The sequence below is a fragment of the Pseudopipra pipra genome, chromosome 7 (genome assembly GCF_036250125.1).
Source record: "Pseudopipra pipra isolate bDixPip1 chromosome 7, bDixPip1.hap1, whole genome shotgun sequence".
Taxonomy (NCBI): Eukaryota; Metazoa; Chordata; class Aves; order Passeriformes; family Pipridae; genus Pseudopipra; species Pseudopipra pipra.
Window position 1 is genome coordinate 20,189,739 of NC_087555.1, and position 21,659 is coordinate 20,211,397.

Sequence of the window (21,659 nt, forward strand, 5' to 3'; positions counted from 1 at the left end):
TGAAAAGAACATGGAGGATTTCATTTCATCCCAGGAGATGCTTTGTTTTCTCTCCAGAGTCTGCTTCAGTACTAGAGTCTGGCTTTGGCTAGATAAGTAGCTTTTTTGATCCCTGAAGCTAGGGGAGACAAAATCTGCTGTTGGAATTACTTTGGTAGCTCTGAGATTGTGATTATCTGTTGAAAATGTCAAAAATATAAACTTAATGATGATGAGAAGAACCAAACTTGAACAGAACTGCAAGTAAAAATGAAATGTCTCAGTTTTGACATTACGACTGTTGCTTTGATTTGTATTTGTCCATTTGACTGGAAGATGCTCCTGATGACTCTCTTTGGTTTATGCATCATGTTAATTGTGTCAGTATAGTTTCTTTTGAATACCTGCTGAAATCAGTCAAGTTAAAGAATGGCAGTAGCAGGTATTGATGCTGCTCTTTGGAAAACGTAATTATGCTTTTATTGCTGTGGAGCAAAGTTTTAGTTGCATTTGTAGAGTCACTTGGGGAAGAAAACAATACCTGACTTTTTTTTTGTGTGTTTTGTTTTTCGTTTGTTTTAAAGGTAAAATGCACTTGCACTTGTGTTGAACAAAAAAAGGGGGGAAATTGGCAGCTTGAGAGACTGATTTTTTTTTTCTCTTTTTTTTGGTATTTTTACCATAGAGAGGCTTAATTTTTTTCATGTGTGGTAAGTGAGTTTGTGTGAATTAATTCAGTAGCTATTATCATTCATTCCCCATTCATACAGTACTAATTCAAAAGTATTAGAGACGTACCATTTAACTAACGTCTTGTACTGTATTCACTGAGAGGGGTCTTTGTTTTCTGTTCTAATTTATTATTGATCTTTCAGGCCCACAGCAGCAGAACTTTTAAAATGCAAATTTTTCCAGAAAGCCAAGGTAAAACGTTTAACCCTACGAGTAAATTTTGCTCTGCCTTAAAATCTATGTGAAATTTCTGCTTTCCTCATATTGATTTTTAACTTAACAAATGTTGGTTTTGCAGAATAGAGAATACCTGATTGAAAAGCTTCTCACTAGAACACCTAATATAGCACAAAGAGCAAAAAAGGTGAGTATATTCACATCTTTTTCTTGACCGGTGTGGAAGAGAAAGCAGAGACTCTTTAATTGCCCTACCTTTTTAGTTGACTGACTGAGCCATTCATTTAATGCAGTCCTTCAAATATGGTGACTGTTGAATGACTGTTTTCTACAGCCTTGCTTTTTCTTGGAAACCCCGAGGCATTTTGACTTCCTTTCTGGCCTTGTCAAAATGATACATGATGTTTTTCTTACATAATATGATTTTTTAACACTTTTGGAAAGCTACAGGTGAAGTAGTTGTAGAAAAAAAGGTGATCTGTAAGCATAAAGGTTCATAAACTGCAGAATTCTTGTCTTCACTGGTACTTAGAGAAAAGGTGAAGACACTGTAAATGGTATTTATTGAGGACTGCCTGGTTCTTTTGATTATTTCAGTTGTTATTCTCAAATGTACATAAGTCAGGTCCAAACTCTGCAAGAGTGCTTCTGAGTTGCTCAGACCAGTGGAGCCTTATTCCGTGGGTGGTGGAGTTAAACTCTCGGCATATGGCGGTATTTCTGTGGTGCCTTTGGCACTTATATAAATAAGCTTACCAAGTCATGTGCAGCAGAACACAAAAAATAATAATTCTTGATAGGTAAGTATTTAAAAACCTTTAAGTGTGAAGCAAACTACTGTTCATAAGAACTAAGAAATAGGAATGAATGTAGAATCCTCCTTGTGTGTGAGAAATTATGGAACTCCCTTTTCCCTTTCTGTTGTGACTGAACTCTCATGTCTCTTCAGTATGAGGAACCTGCTCAGAGACAGGGTAGTGTGCCAAGTCTGGCTTTCTAAAAGCAGGCTTTCTGGGAGGATGTTTTGAGGAGGGCATTTCAGAAAAGGAACTGTTTCAGGCTTTGTTGGCACATCAGTTAGACTTCAGCTGCCTGGACTGGCGTTTGGGAGATACTCTGTTGTCTTTGAGAATTACCGGTTTGGTGTAATTCTACAACACTGAAATGTTCTGACAGCTGGTGGCTCATACTTGGAAGAGGCAGTCAGCAAGATTTGAATTCTATGAGTTCTTTCTAATCTTCTTTTAGATGGAAGTTATTTTGGGAAATTGTTGGCAACGGTGGGGCTTTGAGAGGTTGGAGTGGAAAGCGTTCCTGAGAGGGCTTGTGGCAGGGGTGGTGGCTGAGCAGGTTCGCACCTGCGCGGGGCAGGGGAAGGGTAGTTCAGCGGTTTGGCCGTTTGGTGGCAGCAATGCCCGCATAAAAAATGATCTAACTGGGAAAAATCATAGTTGTTTGGTTTTCATTTTACGTCTCGGGCCATACAGGAGTGATTCAGACATGTGCTAGTACCAGCTGGGTTTCTCATAGAGCGCGTGCCTTGTGAGATTCGTCTCCCAGCTCTATCCTCAGCTCAGCTTTAGAGACTGCACGGTAACTCACGCGTACATGCACATACACTTATTTCTTTAGGCAGCTTAGCATTTGGAATTGCAAAATGAATGCAGGACACCACCAGAAATAATTTTCTCAATGACTTTTTTGACAATTCTTTCTAATTTGAAATCTTAAGATTTCAAAGATGTCAATCTTAAGAAATCAAAGCTGTACAGTGATAGGGACAAATTAGTAGGTATTTAATTACATCATAACTAGAAAAAAAATTGGATTTTAGCTAGGGAAAATGCTAAATTATGTATATTTTAAAAGGACACAATATTAAAATTCATTTGGGATTTAAAATTTAATTAACTTGTTAGAATTTTGAATGTAGCTGCTGTTTTAAGACACCATAAAATATAAATGTACTCTAATAATAAAATGGTATTGGTTTTTTTTTTAAAAGCTTGTGTAAGTAGAGTTCAGTTGCTCAAACATTAACATGTAAAATGTCTAAGAGGTCGCTCTTGGAAGAAATAACCCCTGTAATTCAAAAACTAATGTCACTGGGGCAATAGAGAGGAAGGAGCTAGTGTCATCACTGCTTAAATTATCTTCTGTAGCACTTGGTGTAAAATGCCTTTGACTAATGATCTGTAGCACCACTGCTAGTACAGATGTCAGATCTACCCTGCAGTAATTTAATTTTTCTTCCATTTACCACATCTCTAATTGCTTTGCCTTGTTGCCCAGCCTCAGTTTAGTTTCAACTTTAAATTCTTTTCTCTTGACATATTATTCACATGTTTTGCTTCTGCCTTTACAGCTTATATTTGGCAGCTGGTTTTTACTGAATATGAGTTCAGGTCTGTTTGTGAAATCCTGAAACCAGGCATACAGGTCTTGTATATGTGAGAAAGATATTTGATGCTGTAAGGATGTGTCCGGCTTTATATTTTGATCCTAATTTGTTAAGCAACATCTACATTGTGTGTTTAAAATACTGTTTAATATTAGAGTTGTAAGCTGCATCTTTGTGCACATGTACCCCCTGTTCCAGTGTTTCTTTATTTGCTCTTAATTCTTCTTATTTTTAAATGATGCCCTTCTTCCCTGCCTTAGCCTAGTAACTAAGGATAACACTGAACCACTTCTGGAATTCAGTTACTTAGGAGAAACATAGCTTGCCTCTTCCTGTGCAGAACCTGCTTAGATATACAGTGGTACTGATCCACAGGAATGAGTGTTACACCACTGGTCAAAATCATAGAATCACAGAATCATAGAATCAGCTGGGTTGGAAGGGACCTCCAAGATCATCAAGTCCAACCCTTGATCCACTACCGCTGCGGTTGCTAGACCATGGCACTGAGTGCCACATCCAGTTTCTTCTTAAAAACCTCCAGGGACAGAGAATCCACCACTTCCCTGAGCAGCCCATTCCAATGTCTGACCACCCTTTCTGTAAAGAATTTCTTCCTAATATCTGACCTAAACCTCCCCTGGCACAGCTGAAGACCATGCCCTCTTGTCTTGCTGATAGTTGCCTGGGAAAAGAGACCGATGCCACCTGGCTACAACCTCCTTTCAGGTAGTTGTAGAGAGTGATGAGGTCTCCCCTGAGCCTCCTCTTCTCCAGGCTGAACAGCCCCAGCTCCCTCAGCCTCTCCTCATAAGACTTGTGCTTGAGTCCCTTCACCAGCCTAGTTGCTCTCCTCTGGACCTGCTCCAGGACCTCAGTGTCCTTCCTGATACATGATGTTTTGCTGGCAGTTCTAGGTTTCATTAATGGGACTGCTCACCTGTGAGAGAATTGCTGGTGTCCCAAAGAACTGGAGAAAAGGTAGTGGTGAATTGTCTGAGCTCAGTGCAATTTGGTAAGCGAGGACATGGTCTGAAGCCACATTTTTGTCATCGATATAAATGTGGGAGCCGTGAAACCCCCTTGCAGCCTCTGCATGGTTAGGTGGTGTGATGGTAAACCAGCCTGCCCTGTCCTGCTTGGAGTAGGGCTGTGTCCACCCCTGGGATAAAACAGCTCACCCAGATTTTGGATCTACTATTTATTAACCTGTGCTGAAGTAGTTTTAATTTTGAACCGAACACTAAATTGTTTCATTTGTGATTAGAATTGCTATATTGGAATAGAGCAAATTTGAAACAGCTTTTAGAGTTCCACAGTCAGTTTTCAAACCTTGTCACACTAAAAAATTAATTATAACTGTAAGTACTTTGTATGCCCAAAGGCCCTGGGTCAATTTTATGGTTTTATAATCCTGTTTTTTTAATTTTGAAAATCTCCTGCATGACTGCCACTTCCACAAAGTGAACAGGGAAAAATACATTAAATGTGTCTGCATTTCATTTTATTGCTGTCTGAAGTGCTGCTAGTAAAAAAAATAAAAATCTAAGTAATAATTAGGTTTGAATTCTATTTTTGGAAAGGTGGTACTGCATTGTGCTCTTAACAGAAGCTTTTTTAGAGCTGGGAGTTGTAAGTTACTGGGAAAAACCTGTGACAGCATGAAGAGATGATTAGTATGAGTGATATCAGGTTTTATTATACTTCACTAAATGTCCTTACTGATGGGTTGAAATTCTAGCTCCTCAGTACAGCTATTTTAAGGAAATGGCCATGTTTCCTTATATAAGAAATCATCGATCCCCTGCATTTAATGAGCAAAATATCATTATATCCTGGATTTTTTGGACAGCTCTAACAGCATGATTGCACCTCAGCAAGCCATACGTGTGCAGCACTTCCTTGTTTCAGTAGTGGACTTAATCTGATAGATACACCACACCGATGTTATATGTTAGTACAGCTGGACTCCAGCTGTCTTGAAAAGCAGAGAGCAACTTGAGCTTGAGCTCAGCTTGTTACTAAAAATATGTATTAATTTTTCTTTACACTTTAAGAAATACTTATTTCATTAATGTTGATGTATCAAGTGAAGGGATATGTACTATACTGGAACACTTTTTCTGGAAAGCAGTAGCTGAACTATAACTATGTATTTGGCAAGGCTTTGTGTGAGGGAGGCCTCTCCATCACAGAGGATTAGTTATTCAGTTTATCCAGAACACTGCTACAAATAAAAAAATTACTGCAACCGTGTTTATATTGTTGGATATTACTAGAAAAAAATAAAGGAGAAATTGGCATTCGGAACCATGTCAGGTTTTTTATTTTTCAAGAAGTTGTTGGAAGGGAAATTTAATGAAATCACTTTTTCCATAAAATGTAAACTTGACAAAAATTCACATAATCAGAAAGCAGTGCCATCTGTAGTGGTTAGTAGAAGTGGAAAGTGTTTTAAGGGGCAGATACATGAAGTTGCATCAGCTTTATTTTAACACTTCAGATAAAGGAAGAAGATTGCTCAGCGTTTTTGCCTGAATGCAGTTGTGCCATTAGATGCAAAGAACTTCATACAATATATGGGTTTGTCCACCTTTTCTTTCATAGAGTGCTTTTACCATGTGTATGGAGTTTGTGAGGTTGGATTATTGTGCCCTCTCAAATGGACCTAATTGGTACAGAATAGGCAAGCTTTAAAACAAACCATGGCTTAGTTGAGTGCCTTTGTACTTCAAATGGCCATATGCATATCTAAAATAACTTGTGCTACTTCTTATGGCAGAGTTTAAAAGCTCATACGCGATTCATCTTGGTCATTAAAAAGCAGCCCTCTTCTGTATTGGTGGGTTCATGGACTATCCCTGAGATTAACTTAGTTGGTTAAAGCATGGTGCTAATAATGCCAAGGTTGCATTGATACCAGTGATATCCTTGGAAGTTCCTTGGGGGAGCTGCAAGGGAAGTATAGATGAAGCAGGACATCCTCGAGATGGTGCTACTGTCCTTGAGATGGTGGTATTATAGGGGACTTAATTTAGCTGAGAAGTGCTCTTGGCTCAAGAAGTTAAAATTATGGCTGGAGCCGAAAACTTCAAGGTTTTAATCAGAACAAGTAGATTAAGCCAAGCAGAGTAGAAAAGTGGGCTGGAATAGTAATAGTTCATTTCTGTTTAGCAGTGAAAAGCAGGTTCATGAGAAGATTATTCAAGTGGTGCATCTGCAGGTGAAGGGAAAGACATACAGTATATGAAGAGAAAGGGGAATGAGAGAGATGTGTGGATCCCAGCCAAGCTGTGTGGGATTTACCAGCAGCAGAGGGCAGCTGTGTCCAGTGTGCCGTGTGTCCATGCATCTGGGAATTCGGTCCTGCCTGAGCTGTGTGTGGAGTCAGTCTGGGAGAGCATCACTCAATTAGGAGCACCTCCAAGTCTGGGATTTTAAATGCTGTAGCCTGATTGAATGCATGCTTGAATGCGTGCTTCATTTTAGTATCTGACTAAAATAGAAACAGTGGGGTTTTATAAAATTGGATTTTATAAAAATTGCAGATCTGTGTTCCTTATTTTCATGTCGATTTATAACTTTTTGGAGAACTACACTCAAATTTGCATTTTAATCACCCTAATATTTTATAAAATGTCTTGAATAAGGTTAGGTCTCTTTAAAATCTGTGAGGAATGCAGAATGTGTATTACAATAATTTCTCTTATGTGCATAAGCAAATGGAAATGCTGGAGAAAATAGAAAAGGGTAGAAATCAGAATTTCACCTTGAAGTGGTACTTAAAAGCCTCTGAGTTTGAAAGTAAGTGAAAGTCGTAGTAAATTCTTCTTTGAATTCTACAGTAATAGACTATTTTCCTGAATATTTTTAAATATGTCTCTATTGCTGATAGTGAAATCCACCTTGGCATTATTAGCACCATGCTTTACCATTCTACTACTGAATAAGGAAAGCTGTAAATGAGGCTGTATTTGTCTTCTTTCTTTTCACCTCTGGTTATTTTAAGAAAGTAAATGGCTTGGATGATAGAAAAGGAAGGTGGAACCAGACAATGCTGATTATAAAGGTGGATCTAGTGATCCCTCCAACGGAAGGTCTTCAGTAGTGGATCTTTATCTTTCTTTGTCACCTTTCAGAGTATTAAGTTACTTTGCCAATTTGCTGTATCTTTGATTTGCTTCCTTTGATTCTTGCAGGTACCTTCTTGGCCTTGGCATCTTAGTTTGATTGGGAGAATGAAAGGGGGCAGGCAGGGAAAAGAAAGAGGATAGAAGGGAGCCTCTCTCTGCTTGTCATTCCTCATGGCCCATTTGGGATTCCTTGTTGTTGAGGTGAAGTGTTGCTTTTGAGAAACAGTGCATCTCCTCTGCACAGTTAATTGAAAAAATCCTCCTCAGCACAGGTACACATCATGGCTGAAAGGACTGTTGTTAAAATGTGAATGAAAGAATCATTTGCAGTTAATAACATTCAGTAATGAAGTTTATGTAGCAGAACTTATAAAAGGAGAAATAACATCTGAAAAACAGAAATCATACTGAATTACTAAACTTGCATATTTGCTATGTTACTGGAATTTCAGCAAAACACTGCAGTTTCTCAAAGCAAAATCAGATTCAAATTTTGGACTCCAGCTGAAAACAGAGATAATAAGTATGTTGCAGTACTATGTAAAACTTTACCATTTTGGAAAGCAGAATTAGGAGTGCAGGGAATTACCTACACTTGTAAACAAGATGGTATCAAAATAGCATCTCTAGTTTGAGCTGCTAGGTTTTGCTGTCTCTAAGCAGCATTATCCCAGCAGCAGAAAAATCAGTGAAGAGTGATAGGAGGAGGGCTTTGGACAAGGAATCCCCCAGAGTGGATGGGGAGTTGGTACACTGTGTGTCTATACCCATTTTTCATCATTTCCTCTAGAGATGTTGGAATGCGCTCTCTTCTCCCCTCTCTCTTCAGCTAATAATGCCTTTTTTTACTCTCACTGATAGCTCCACTGTGTTCCATATCTAAACTGAGAGTGTAGGTAAGATTTCATGGCAGACGATTGATGGCCATGCCCTTGGGTGTCACGCTTCTCATCATGTAAGCATGATACTGTTTGGCTGTAAAAACAAACCAGTATCATAAATATTTAAAGCAAATGCTCTCTTTTTTTTTTCCTTAACAGATTTCTGTATTTGTTGACTTCTGTTGTGTTATCCCTTAAAAAGGGTGCTCTGCAAGAACCCGTAGAGAGACCTAAAGGAGCCCTGTTCAATGCAGAATTATCAGTTTCCTTTATTTGGTATTCTTTCATGAAGGAAAATGTAATGATCTTACATTTCTTGACTTTAAATTGCCAGTGTAATTTATTCCAGTAGTGAGTATTCCAATAGTTCCTGCATATGAGTATGAAACATTGCAACTTCTGCCTAACTTTTTTCCAAGCGGAGAAAAAGAAAGACTAAGGAGAATGGTTTTTTCCCATGATATTTGGGGTATACAGAGTGGCTTAAGAGGAGGGGATACTAACACCAAATTACTGAGATATTTTAACATCTTTTGAGTTCTACAAAGCAGAAATGCCAGAGTGTTACTTTAGAAAGGTAGTGGTACATCCCATTAATAACGGTAGTCTGCATAAGTCATGGTGGGAAAAAACAAGGTTTCACATTGCATAAAACACATTCAGGTTTGCAGAATTTTTGTGGCTTTCATCAGAATAAAAATAAGACTTCACATTATAATGAACTCAGAGGAATTTAAGAATAGTCAGCACTGAAAGGATTAGGATTTTCATGGGACCTGTGAGACTGGCTTGAATGGGGATTAGCCCTCTCTTGAGGTAATACCTCAACTTTTGAACAAAGGATCATGTGTACATGTGGGAATTCATGCTCTGTCTTGGACCTAAGGTTATTTCTTTTTTTTTTTTTTTTCAAAAATAAGATTATAGTGTAGGTGTTCTTATACAAAAAGACCAATGTTCTTTTGCATTAATATATTGTAGAAAGTGACTTCTCCATGCATGTACCTCAGGTGCTAAGCTGTGATTAAATTTGTAACTGTTTTAAGCTAAAGGCTGGTGCCATGTTTGGATAAACACAATGATATGCTGATTGTCACATTAGAATAAAATAATTTCATAGGGATGAGGATTAAAATTTGCTCTTGTACCTTAGGAAAGGTTTGCAAGACGGCCAAAGGTAAAAATTATAAAATCTGATTACTCTATAGGCTTAAGCTGTGTATGGAAGGAACTGATCAGGGATTTTTTTGAGAGAAAAATACACAGGGCAAAGTGTAATGCTAAAACCAAAACTGTGTTCAGTAATGTCCTATTTCTCATCTTTGTTCTTTTTATAAAATAACTGATGTGGTAACTACTTCCCATGAAGTTGCATGAGAAGTGAAGCTCTTAGAACTTTTGATTAAAAAAAAAAAAAGAGAGGAACACTGGCTATGCAAAAACCCTCATCTTACCATTTACCAAGTAATATTCACACTTTAAAGAGTATATTTTTTTCTATAAGAACTTCTGTATAACAGTGGATGTCCGGCCTCCTATAAGAACCAGTCCTAGGGGAAGGTGAAGGTATACAGTGTCAGTTGACTGGTCTGTCTTTCTCTCTGCCTGAAAGCCAGATTTAGACGTTTATGAGGACAGACTGCAGAAAATGAAAACAATGAGGTGTTTAAATAACCACTTTGTCATTCTTGCTCTCTGGGGCATATGGGATTGGGTGTATCCTTACTGCTCTACTAACAGATGTACCACTGATGCTCTTTGGCTACAAGACAAAACAATTTTATCTCCAGAAGAAGCTAAGCTGCAGTATTTCCAGAAAGATATGTATGTTAAAAAAAAAAAAAGAAAGATGGATTGCCTTCTGTAGATATACAGATGCAAAAAATGGAGAACAGCATTTGCTGTTCTCTAGTTAGAAATTAATGGGAAGAAATGTCAAGGTTTCACAAAGACTTTTGCAGATATGTTTTAAATGGGTGGAGTCTACACATTTGTTGCTCTCCAGGAATTCAGGAACAAATTAAATTTGGACTCTAAGTTACCTGTATGTGGAGGGTGGCAAGGCACCTTCCATGACAGTGAATATTAGTGTTCATTAGTGCCATCAGTTTTGCTTATACAAGTGCATCTCATTTACCATACCTTCAGGTTACCACACTCTTTCTGTGGAAGAGAATTTAAAAATGCTGTTTTAAATCTATCCAGGACTCCATTGCAAATATTCAGTTGCTGGAGACTTTGGTAAGGATACCTTAAATAATTCAGATAGTGTGTAAAAAAGATTACTAGTTTAGTCATTTTATTCTAGAAAGAAGAAAAATACAATAGATACATAATATTACTCTTAATGAAAGAATGAATTTGTAATGTGGTCTAGATTGTGTGCTGTACCATGTATGAAATGTAGTAATGTGTGTATACATTGGTATCCCACAGTGTATCCTTTTTATTTATTAAATTTAGACACTGAAATAAAATACTGAATCTGTAAGTGGGCCCAGTTCTTTGCTGTTTTGAGCAGTTGTGAATAATGAAGTAGAAAGATCTTAATGTTCAGAAAATGTTCATTCCCTTGTCACTTTACAAAAATAAACTTGTGAAGAGATTGCAGCAGCTAAGAGTCACTGATGAATAATAGATTCTTCTTTCCCCAGTCTCTAACATCTACATATAGCGAGCACGTCAGTGCCTAGTAGACAACAATTTATGTTTTGCTTCCTTATGCTGCAACCTTCTTTTTGCCAAGCCTTGGGAAATGTGGGCAGCTTCTGCATTCTGCTGCTGGAGGTGTCTCTCTGTCAGGGTGATTTGGGCTAACCTTTGGTGGGTGGGATTTAGAGTTGCCCTGTTCATCTGGTGTGTGGGGTTTTTTGTTTGTTAATTGGTTTGGGTTTATTGAAGTTATTTTTATTGATATCTTCTCCAACAGTAGATTTTGGTCTGAAATTACTTTTCTGCCAAGTTAGCTCTTTCTTTTGTGTGATGTGAACATTTAATGCTTTGTTCCTTTTGTTCTCTTACCAATGTACAGGCTGTTTTCTGGAATAACTTTTTTGTAATGAAAAGGATATACTTTAACCTTTACAAATTTATAGCACTGGGGAGCTTACCTGTACAAGCATTTGAAGTTGTACAGTGGAAACTGTATATTGGTTCAGTGGTGTGAAATAATTAGAGAAACAGATTCTAATCTAAACACCAGTGAGGCTACTGCTTATTGTGCTGTGCTTCCAGCATCATGGGTCTCAAAATGCATAGGTGTGGGAAGAACTGATGGATGAATTGTTGTAGTCCAAACATTATCTGGGGGAAAACAAGCATGTTGTCTGGCTCTGAAAAAGAGCAAGATAGCACCAGAAGAGTATTTGATTTTGAGATTTAGCAGCTGGATACTCCTATTATCCTTCATTAGACTTTTTGATCTACAGGAGCTTGCCCAGCTAGTTTGGTGAGATGCATGCCTGCCTATCTTCTTAGTCTGTATACAGCTGCTGCTTTTTTTTTTTTTTTAATAAGGATAACTTCACGTTTGAAGTATTCTTAATGCCTTTACACATTTTAAAGCTTTTAAGCAGGGCAATCAAAGTTCTTGTGTCCAAGAACAACCTTGTCTGTGTTAACTTTGCTTTCTTGAATAGCTTCCTTTCATTTTAAGCAGTAAAGCAGTTGTAATCTAATTGAGCTTGTTCCTAAGTGGTTGTAAAATATCTCCAAGCCCTGTTTCCCTATATGAATTTTGCATAGTTTAGCTATTCCCTCTGGCTTAAGGATGACCCCTGAGGTCAAATATTATTAGAATATGTTAGTGACTCCTGCAGCAAATTACTGAAAGCACGTAAAATAAAAATAGCAAAGAATTGCTGATTAACTAGAACACTGATAAAGACTAATAATGTCTATGTAATGGTTAACAATATTTTGGTAGGTCAGGCGAGTGCCGGGTTCCAGTGGTCACCTCCATAAAACAGAAGATGGAGACTGGGAATGGAGTGATGATGAAATGGATGAGAAGAGTGAGGAAGGCAAAGCTGCTGTTTCTCAGGAAAAGGTACCTTCTGTTTCTGCCAAGACATTTACACTGTGCAATATATTCTGTCTTTATGTTAATTGTTAGTATTTCTGGATCTTTATTGCATAAAGCTGCATAGCTCATATCTCATTGCATTTGTTTTTCAGTCACGAAGACTGAAAGAGGAGGAGAACACAGAGGTAAAAATGTCTTTATCAATTTTTCTTTTCTTACAAGTGTTTGAGTGATTTCCTTTTTGTTTCTGCTGTTAAAAATGTGAATTGAGGTTGGAGTGTTCTTCTGCAGCCTTGTATAGCAAGTATTTGTGAGGATAGAGCTGTATGCAATTGTGCCTGTAACAATGAAGTTGAGCACACAGTGGATAAGATGGATAGGAATTTAAAAGTCATGTTATGTTTGTGCCCAGGAGAATTCATGAAAATAGGTAATTTGACTGTTTTTAGGGAATCTTTGTAACTGGATCACACTGATTGCTGTCTTTGTCAGAGTAATGATGACTGTGTTCAGGAGTAGCCAGAGGATCTCCAAATAATTTTTTGTTCTTACGATTTGTATCACAACATGTAGCTTATAATTAAAATGTTTCATTCCATACACAGTAAAATAGTTCAGTACTGAAGCATATTTAGGTTAATTCAGAGGAACAAAATATCATGTTGAATTTCATGGCCCTGTGCTGAGAGTGTGGGAAGCATTTCTGTTATAAATAATTGCTTAATAGGATTATATCTTAGAGAAAAAAAACTCTTTCAAAAATGTCTATTTCTTGGGTGGGTGACCCTTGCCACTTTACCTGCAGTTTTGGATTATCTGGTTTTCATTGGTGTCATAGAAATCTTCTAAAAGACTAACAACTTCCTGCCAGATTTGGTCCTGTTAGCTCCTGTGATGACTCCAGTGTCTTCATTGCAGACCTGGTTTACACAGTGCTTCAGCAGCTGAGATAAAGCTGAGTAGAAAAAAAAAGGACTTCTACTCCACACAGTCTTTCTGTGTCTTAGTTATTAAGAGTTCTACAGTTTGTGATTCAGTTTATACAGGTAGCTCATAATAAAATAGTTGCTTAGTTTATGAAGGAGACAAAAGCCTCTGCTTGAAGTCTTCTGTTGATTTTTGTTTTCCTAAATGCTCCAGAAGATGACTTGGAACTAAGACTAGTGCAGCTCACCACTCTTCATGTGTTGAGTCTTTGGGATGCACATTCCTATACATTGAAATAACATGTCTGTTGAAGATGCAGAAGTAATAGTAGTAGTTTATATGAATGGAAGGAATTTAATGGAAGCAGAAAAAAAATTGCTCTTATTTTGTGAAAGTGATAAATAATTTTCCAAATATTCATTAATGTTTGTTGAAAATACACAGATAATAGAAAATAGATCCCGTGTAATGTTTTTATAAGTAGCTTTGATATGGAAGACTGTTGCAAAAACTATCAAAAGAGATTTGTGACGCAGGTCTTTTATTTTGGGAGAACTTGACTGTAACCTTTGAACAAGCTTCTGTGAGTGGTGACAATATGCCAAGGTGGGTATGAGGACCCTGAGATACCCTGTACGTAGGATACAGTTTTGCCTGAGACTTCATGTCAGTGTTAGTTGAGAGCTGGGAAGGATATTACAGTATGAGGGAGGAGTGAGAGTGTGAAAGATATCCATATTCCTGATTTTATTTTGTGAAAGACATCTTTGAGCTGTGATGCCTGCTTTGATATGGTACTAGTTCTTTGCATATGGGTAGATGGAAGACTTCTGTAACAACCAAAACTGTTACACAAAAATAATGTGAGTAGCTGTTTGATATTCTCACTGTGTGCATATTATTTAATAGGTTATTTGAGCTTTGATGCAAGGTGGATTAAAAGCTCCTACACTCAGTGCTTTAATGCATTATCATTTGTATCTCTGTAATTGAAATTTGGCAGTTTTAGTGGTATCAGCTATATTTTAGACTGTGTACTGAAAGTGTTCAAAAGGTTTCTGAGAGTTAGAGAATGTGTTAAATATTCTGTGCTAACTTCAAACTGTTAGCATGGAAAGTTTTTCGTGATTTTTTTTTCTTTTTTTCTTTTCATTTGGCATCCTTTGTAAAACTTTGCTTTTTTCTCTGATAGTCTCAGCCTGTTGTTAGTGACGAATATAGTGAAGTTCCATGTGCGGTGAATCTTGTCTTAAGATTAAGGTAAGAGATTCTTCTATTTATTTAGCTGTATTGTCTTGATCTCCCTCATTACTTTCATAATATTAACATAAAATCAGTACTTTATATCTCTCAGTATGACCGCCATGAATAGTGTTTCTGTGACTAATTGCTGTCTTTTAATTACTTACCGAAATAGTGTAAAACGAAAAGCAGAATATGAATGTGACTTCAGGCTAAGTGTACCCTTCATTAAGTATTTTCTTTCTTTTTTTTCCTTGCAATGAAGGATCACAGTGAGAGATTTTTAATGAGTTTCTTTCACACTTCAGCAGCCAGCCTCTGACAGAAAGAAACCACAGCTATATTACAAGTTGCCTACTCAAAACATTTTTCACTGGCACGTTTGATCAACCATTGTGGAGAAGTGACAGATGTTTTAGAAAATGGATACAAATATGTGGTCTGACTTAAATTTATACTTAGTTAAAATGAGTCAGCTTACCTTTAACTATTATCAGTTTATAACTAAGATTTGAATTGCTTAATTGTGCAGTCTAGGTCTTGTATAAAACTATTTTTTCAAAAGAAACTTTGATAACTTATGTATTTACAGCCATTTTCCTTAAATGGCTAACATAGATTAAAAACTTACTGCCACTCTAAAACTTGCTTACCTATGGTTTGTGTTGACACGATATTCATGAGAGGTTGTAAAGTCTTAATTATTGCTATTGGGAAAAGTTAAATGTTACAGGTTAGTTTATGCTAATAAAGAGAGAAGTCAGAAATAATTAGAACATTACAACCAATGTATTGGAAACAAATACGCACAACAAATAGCTTTAAAACAGTAACATGAAAAATTGTTAATGTCCTGGTTTCAGCTGTTGGCACTCATTCTGCGTAGTTGGTTTTTCTCTGATTACTAACTTCCAAAATCTATTTTCGTCCCTTTTCTTTTACTGCTTTTCTAGTGACAGCTGCAAAAAATTGCGTGGCTGCAGAAGGTTGTTTACGAAAGGGAGGATTAATAAATTTTATTGTGGGGATAGGAAAGACTTAGAGATTATTTGGAATCATTTTAGTTGTCCAATTTACATAACTGCCCAGTTATGCTATCAATATTCTTTTCCATCTCTGCTGGCCGGTAGATGAAACCATTTACAAACAGATCAATTTGCACTGCTACGTGGATGTGCCAGTGAGGTGCTTTGGGTACTTATAAATTATGATGAAACCTGTGGAGTGATTAGCCTAGTTACTTGTGGTGTTGGCATCTTCAGAGGGCAAGCATTTTAGTCCTGCAAGTATAGTGAAATGTCAGGGATTATGCTTTCAGTTTGCTGCAGCTCTTAAGCCAGAAGTGAAGGAAGACTGATCCCAAGAGACTTGAGTTTCTGAGCTTTAATTTGCACAATGAATTTTTGTTCTTCTTAAGGATCCTCTTAATCTGGGTAGAAAAAATTCCCTCCCCCTGCCCTCCCTAAAAGCAAGTCTGTAGTAACTACGTTAATGTGTTATAATTATGAAGGTCTAGGTGGCTGTTGGTAGAGAGGGGAGAAATGAAGAATTTCAGTTTTAGGAACCAGAAAGATTCCTTTAAATGGAAAAAAAAATTAGTCTTGAAAAGCAGATGCACTCTGGTAACACTGTTAATGGTGTCTTGGAAAAAACAAAAATCTGATGCATAATTTTGCTGAGTGAGTTTTGTTAATTTAATTGTCCTACTTTTGAGGGAAGAATGATCTGCAGTGCAAACCTTCTGTCCCATGTAAGCTCTAGGGAACTACCTTGGTTGCACAGTTTATTGTGGAAGTTGATGCAAACATTTAGAACCTTATGGGCAGAAACTATTTAATATGAGGCTCCGGAGTATGGACCATAAGGTTTAAAGAGTAGTTCCTGGGGATTTGGACAGGGCAAAAGCTAGGGAGATGGGCAACCTTAAACAGGAGTGAGAGGGGCCTGGGCAGGGCCTGATGGGCAGGAAGAAAGTGCTCCTCTGCTTTGTTCTTTTTTCCTTTTCTACAATGAGGCTACCCTGTGACAAAATCCATCAAAATTTAGATGACAGTTTGAATTTTTTTCTAGCAGTATGTTCCAAAAAAGGTTAACAGTACCCATAAATATTAAAAATTACTTTCACAAAGGAGGAATTCTGACAGATGAATGCATTTCAGCAATTCTTTACCTGGATGGTCAGGTTCTGTTATTTTTTTCCCAATTGGAGCAGGGTTGGACTCATTCAGTAATTGAGTAGGGAGTGCTAAATTAACACCAGCCTCTGTTTAGTGCAAATGCCTTGTTGTGGATCAGAAGCAGAACTCATGGCCTTCTTTATACAAGTGGTGGCATTTAATGCTCATACTTAAGTTGGAAATCACACAGACCATCTGATTTTTCTGTCCTTAAATTGTATTTATTACCTTTCTGTTTTCATAATTTTCTCAGAAGCACTAACTTGTCAAAATATTCTCTCCTGTCAGAGTTGCTTCTTCAGTTGGAGATGACCATTTCCAGTTTGTTTTCTATCTTTTGCCCTGTTGTGCCTTGGAGTATGTTGCCCCAGAAGTGAAATTAGCAGCAGTCTCTTTTAGGTAATTCCATGCAAAGCTTTTGAAAGGCTCTAGTATTAAATGCTAAATACAGTCCATTAGTGTTTTAACCTCAAGAGTAATTAAGAGATTGTGCTTGAATTTTGCAGTGAACTGAAAATACAGGTTCTTAGTTGCCACAGCGTGTAACTGTGACCCAGACTGAGTGATCATTACATTAAAATGCTGATGGTTCTGTATCCTCAGCCTCACACAGAGGAAGGTGTATTTTAGAGTAGGGAGGAATGAAATCTGTAATCCCCATTTTGTCCAGTAAGGCTCCACAAAGAGAGGCTGAAGGCAATTGCCTGTGATTTAGTCCTACAACAGGTTCATACCACCAGGGAAAGGAGTGGGGAGGAATTATCACCCTTGATTTGAAATTTCCAGTCTGACCACCAAGCTGTTACATTTACAGATTTGGGAAGGTCACTGTCGGAGGATTTGACTACTTGGATTAATTACAGAGATATTTCATGTTAAATTAGGAGACTTGTTAATGCTTAATAGTTAAGAATTGCAAATTATCTGCAGCAACCTAAGATGGTTAAATTAGCTCATATGACAGGAAAATAATTTACTGACAGTAATTTGCAGTGTCCCAGGACCTAATTTAATACAGTTCCTGCACACTAGATGATTAAGCCTATGGAAGAACAAAAGGGGCAAATGGAAATGTTTTACTGGCAAATGAATATTTCTGTTATTGCATATCTTATTTTAAATAGTGTGTAGGGAAAATGCTGAGGCAGGCTTGTCTGTAATGTCACTCTGTGTTATTCACATGTAAGTGTTTGTGTGTGTATTTCATACAAGAACTTTAGTATAACTGGAACCTATGTGTTATTTGATCAGCTCTGTGGAAATGTATCTTCTGGGGATCTGGACAGGCATATACAAGTCCAAAGTGTAGCTAGAAGCAGGCAGTTGCCTGTGTTGCACTACAACAGTTAGGACTGTTAGAGTTGTTAGGACTGGACTTCAGTCAAATGTGATTTCCTCTCCATGCCAGAACATAGATGATGACGTATCACTCATAAGTCTGAGCAGAAACTCAAGTGCTAATCTTCCTGCTTTTGTGTAGGCCTAGTTTTTTTATCTCTTTCTTACAAAATTAGTTATATGTAAAGTTACAGGGAAAATGTGCTTAGCTGGAGGTACGTAGTAGAGCTACTCCTGTGTTGTTAATATTTGAGTTTGAGGCTTAGATTTGTAGGAGCAAATACCCAAAAGCTATAAACAAGCAAACCTCAAAACATGTTCTGGCTAGAGGCAAAATGAGTTTGATAATTTTGTTAGTGTACCATAAGCCAGCGTTCTCAATTCTCATTATTTTCTTTTTTCTTTTTTCTTTTCTCCTTCTAGTTTCATTTTGATATCTTAAAAAAACTTCTGTCATTTCAGTTTTTTTTGTAAGAAGGGAGGCTGATGTGTGTCCTTCACCAAGGACAAGTATTTCTCAACGTTTTTGCTATTAGAGTGGCTTCTGTTCTCAAGTGTATTTAATGACAAAATCCACAAACAAACTCCCAGCTGTGTGGTAGATTTACAACTGGAAAGTAACAGAACTTGTCTATAGTCTGGGAATTGATCCAGTAACAAACATCATAAGCAAAACCATTTGTAGTATTCTTGAAATAAATGCACCATTGATTACAGTATTGAGCACTGTCCTGTGTTTTATTTTGCCATCACCTCTCTTTGTCCTGTGAATCAGGGAGGTGTGGGCATGTGGTTACTGAACTGAATTTTATTTTCACAGCATGGAGACTTCATTTAAATAAGCTGTTTAATCATGATTAAATCATGACTGAAATCAGTAAGCAGGAACGCTTGATTAAACTATTGATTCTAATCCTGCTTTCTGTTTGCACCTCTATTTCCTTCAAAGTTTGCTCTTTAAAAATGATAAATTATGCATTTCTTATTCACTACTTAAGTATGTTTTTATGCCTTGCTGTATGTTTATTGAAAATAAATTAAAAATTGAAAAATTTAGTTTAATTGTGACCTAAATAATCCTGTATGCAATTGTTATACCATCACTTATTTAACTAAGAAATTATATATTGTTTATAAAAATAAATTTTATATGTAAAAATTATAATTATTCCACTAAAGAATCAATATATTTTTTCTGCTTATTAAATTTGGGTTATCAAGAAGATTTGCATGTCTAAATATTTAGATGGAAAGGAATTAGGCTTTTAACCTGCACAGCTGTGGTTGTAAATTATGCAGGCAATTGCATTTGGGAATGTTGCTGATACTGAAATTTTAAAATCACTAAAGCTTTTTTGTTCCATTCTTTTTATTGTACTAATTACAAAAGAAAAAAAATCAAGGGGAACAAAAACTAACAAGGAAACCACAACCTTCAACCCCCAACCTTCTTGATGTTAAAGGAAATAATTTGAATCTTGACTTGATCTCAGTATCAAAAGTAATTTTATTTGTATTATTAATGGCATGTATGTTACTGGTCAACTGTAATAGTGTTTGCATTTTGATAATTCAAAATTTTATTCTAAGTGGATATTTTTCGAATACTTTTAAAAGCATTGCTTTTTCATTGACAGACCACACTGTTCCATCTTCATCTATCTGCTCTGGAGCTACCTGTGAATGTGGCAATGTAATACACTGGGCAGGGTTGAAACCATTTGAAATAATTTTGTTTGTTTTTTCCTGCTTAGTGTTGTGGTTCTCTGCCTTTCCACTGGTAGGGATGTTCCTGGGACTGTATGGGGTCGCTGTAAAGCAGTCAGGTTTTGGTTGGTTGGTTTGTGACTTCTGATATTTTTGAGGGGAAGGCAAAATTTTGACTGAACTCATTTTATTGATCATGTTTTGTCCATAAAGCACTTGTCATTGCTGCTTTAATGAGGCCGGTGAATGGCCGCAGGAGGTGCACTGGGACACAGGAGGGACAAGAACTTCAACATAGGTGCAGACTTGGCTGGTGAAGCTGATTTACTGTAAAGAGAAAGTTTGGCCTATTGCAGGAAAACCAGGTGAAACCTTTGAAAATTTTAAAACAAAGCTTAGACTTTTTTCTATGCTTCCCACTCTTTTTGATAAGCAAGTCAGGATCCGTGAATTTTAGGTGGGTGATATGCAGATAGCAGTAATTTTTATGGTGGCTCAGATGTCTTTTTTGTTTACCTACAAGTCTCCTTTGGTTTTAACAGTAATATACCAGTAGGTAATCAGGAGTGTAAAGCTTCAAGCCAGTGGCATTGACAGGATGCACGTATCCAGGGAGTTTTTGATTCAACATGTTTAAAACTTCCGTTGATTTGGATAAAGCCAAAGGTTTCTCTGTACCTTCCCCTCAAAACCTGTTTTGTGCACTGGGGGCTTACAATATTCTGTTAAAATATATATATACCTGTAGAACTTGTTGCAGATCTTTTGTCTTGATTTCATAAATGAAATCACTTTTCTAGAGCGCTATTCTGAAGTACCCTTGGCCTCCTGCCAACGGTCGGCCTTTCACACTTTGATTTAAAGAACTGAAATTTTGCTTCAAGCAGTGTGGCTATTTTGAATGCTGTACTTGAATTTGTCACTGGAATAACAGGTCATAATCTCTTTTCTTGTGCACCAGGCCTGCAGAAGCAAACAAAGTCAGCCTTCACGTGCTTAGCCTGTGTGTTGCTCTGGTATTTCTTATCAGTCAGGCAGAAGGTCCATCATTTCAGTCACGCAGGTAACAGAGGTTTGACTTCCTTAAGATGTGCACCAATCAGTAATATTTGGTATCAAGAAATACAGAGGTCTTTCAGAGATATAGTTGTTAAATTATAAGCAAATTCAGAAAGGTGACTAAAACCACAGTGCGCTGTAATATTTAACGAAGTGATCAAATTATGTGCACGTTGTCCTCTCTGTTATTGAAATGCTCTCACTTCAGGGTGATTGTTTTTTAACATTACTTGTGTTACCAGTACTTAACTTCAGTTCTTTCCAGGAACAGGTCTGATTTAGATCACATCTGGTTTCAACCAAGCATTGAGATTTTACCACATTAATAAATTCTCAGTATAACTGTGTACTGTCCTTCATTGTATTTCAAGTACTTGTTAAAAATTGATGTTTTTCAAAAGTTAAATCTTACCTCAGCTCTTAAAAAAACTTTTGTGCTACTTCAGGAATAATATCAGGGGAAAAACACTTATGATCAATAATGCCATCTCTGCAGCAAAAAAACCTGATAGCTCTTTGACTAAGTTCTTTCCACCTGCTGATATATGAAAGAAGGTGGAAAATCTGAGCCTCAAAAAAGATTATGCAAGTGAATACTGCTTTTTGCTGCCTGTGCAGTGAAAGGAATCACTGATAACTGAGGAAAAAAATACTGTTTGTTTCAGTTTGCTCTTTGATTTAGCTGAGAATGAATGTAAAAAGGAGAAAAAAATTGAAGGGCTTTTAATGTTCTCCTGATTTAGCTTCTGGCATCAGCATCTGCAGAAAGAGAGAAAAAGCATATTTAGATTTAGATATATCTAAAATGTCTCTAGTTCTAACACTTCTGTGTCACGATATGTAGACTTGGGGCTGTAAACCAGGGGATGGAGAGAAATGACT

At 37.0% G+C, this 21,659-nt stretch overlaps 1 protein-coding gene across 5 annotated transcripts in view; it reads left to right on the plus strand.

Annotated features, from left to right (window-relative positions):
• Positions 1-21,659, plus strand: part of STK39 (serine/threonine kinase 39) — an 81,417-nt gene that overhangs the window by 34,506 nt on the left and 25,252 nt on the right. For all 5 annotated transcript variants that reach the window (XM_064660983.1, XM_064660979.1, XM_064660981.1 and 2 more), the window contains 5 exons: positions 855-903; positions 1,010-1,075; positions 12,229-12,351; positions 12,480-12,512; positions 14,447-14,514. In XM_064660983.1, coding sequence (XP_064517053.1) covers positions 855-903; positions 1,010-1,075; positions 12,229-12,351; positions 12,480-12,512; positions 14,447-14,514 — 339 coding nt within the window. The remainder of the gene's footprint in view (positions 1-854; positions 904-1,009; positions 1,076-12,228; positions 12,352-12,479; positions 12,513-14,446; positions 14,515-21,659) is intronic.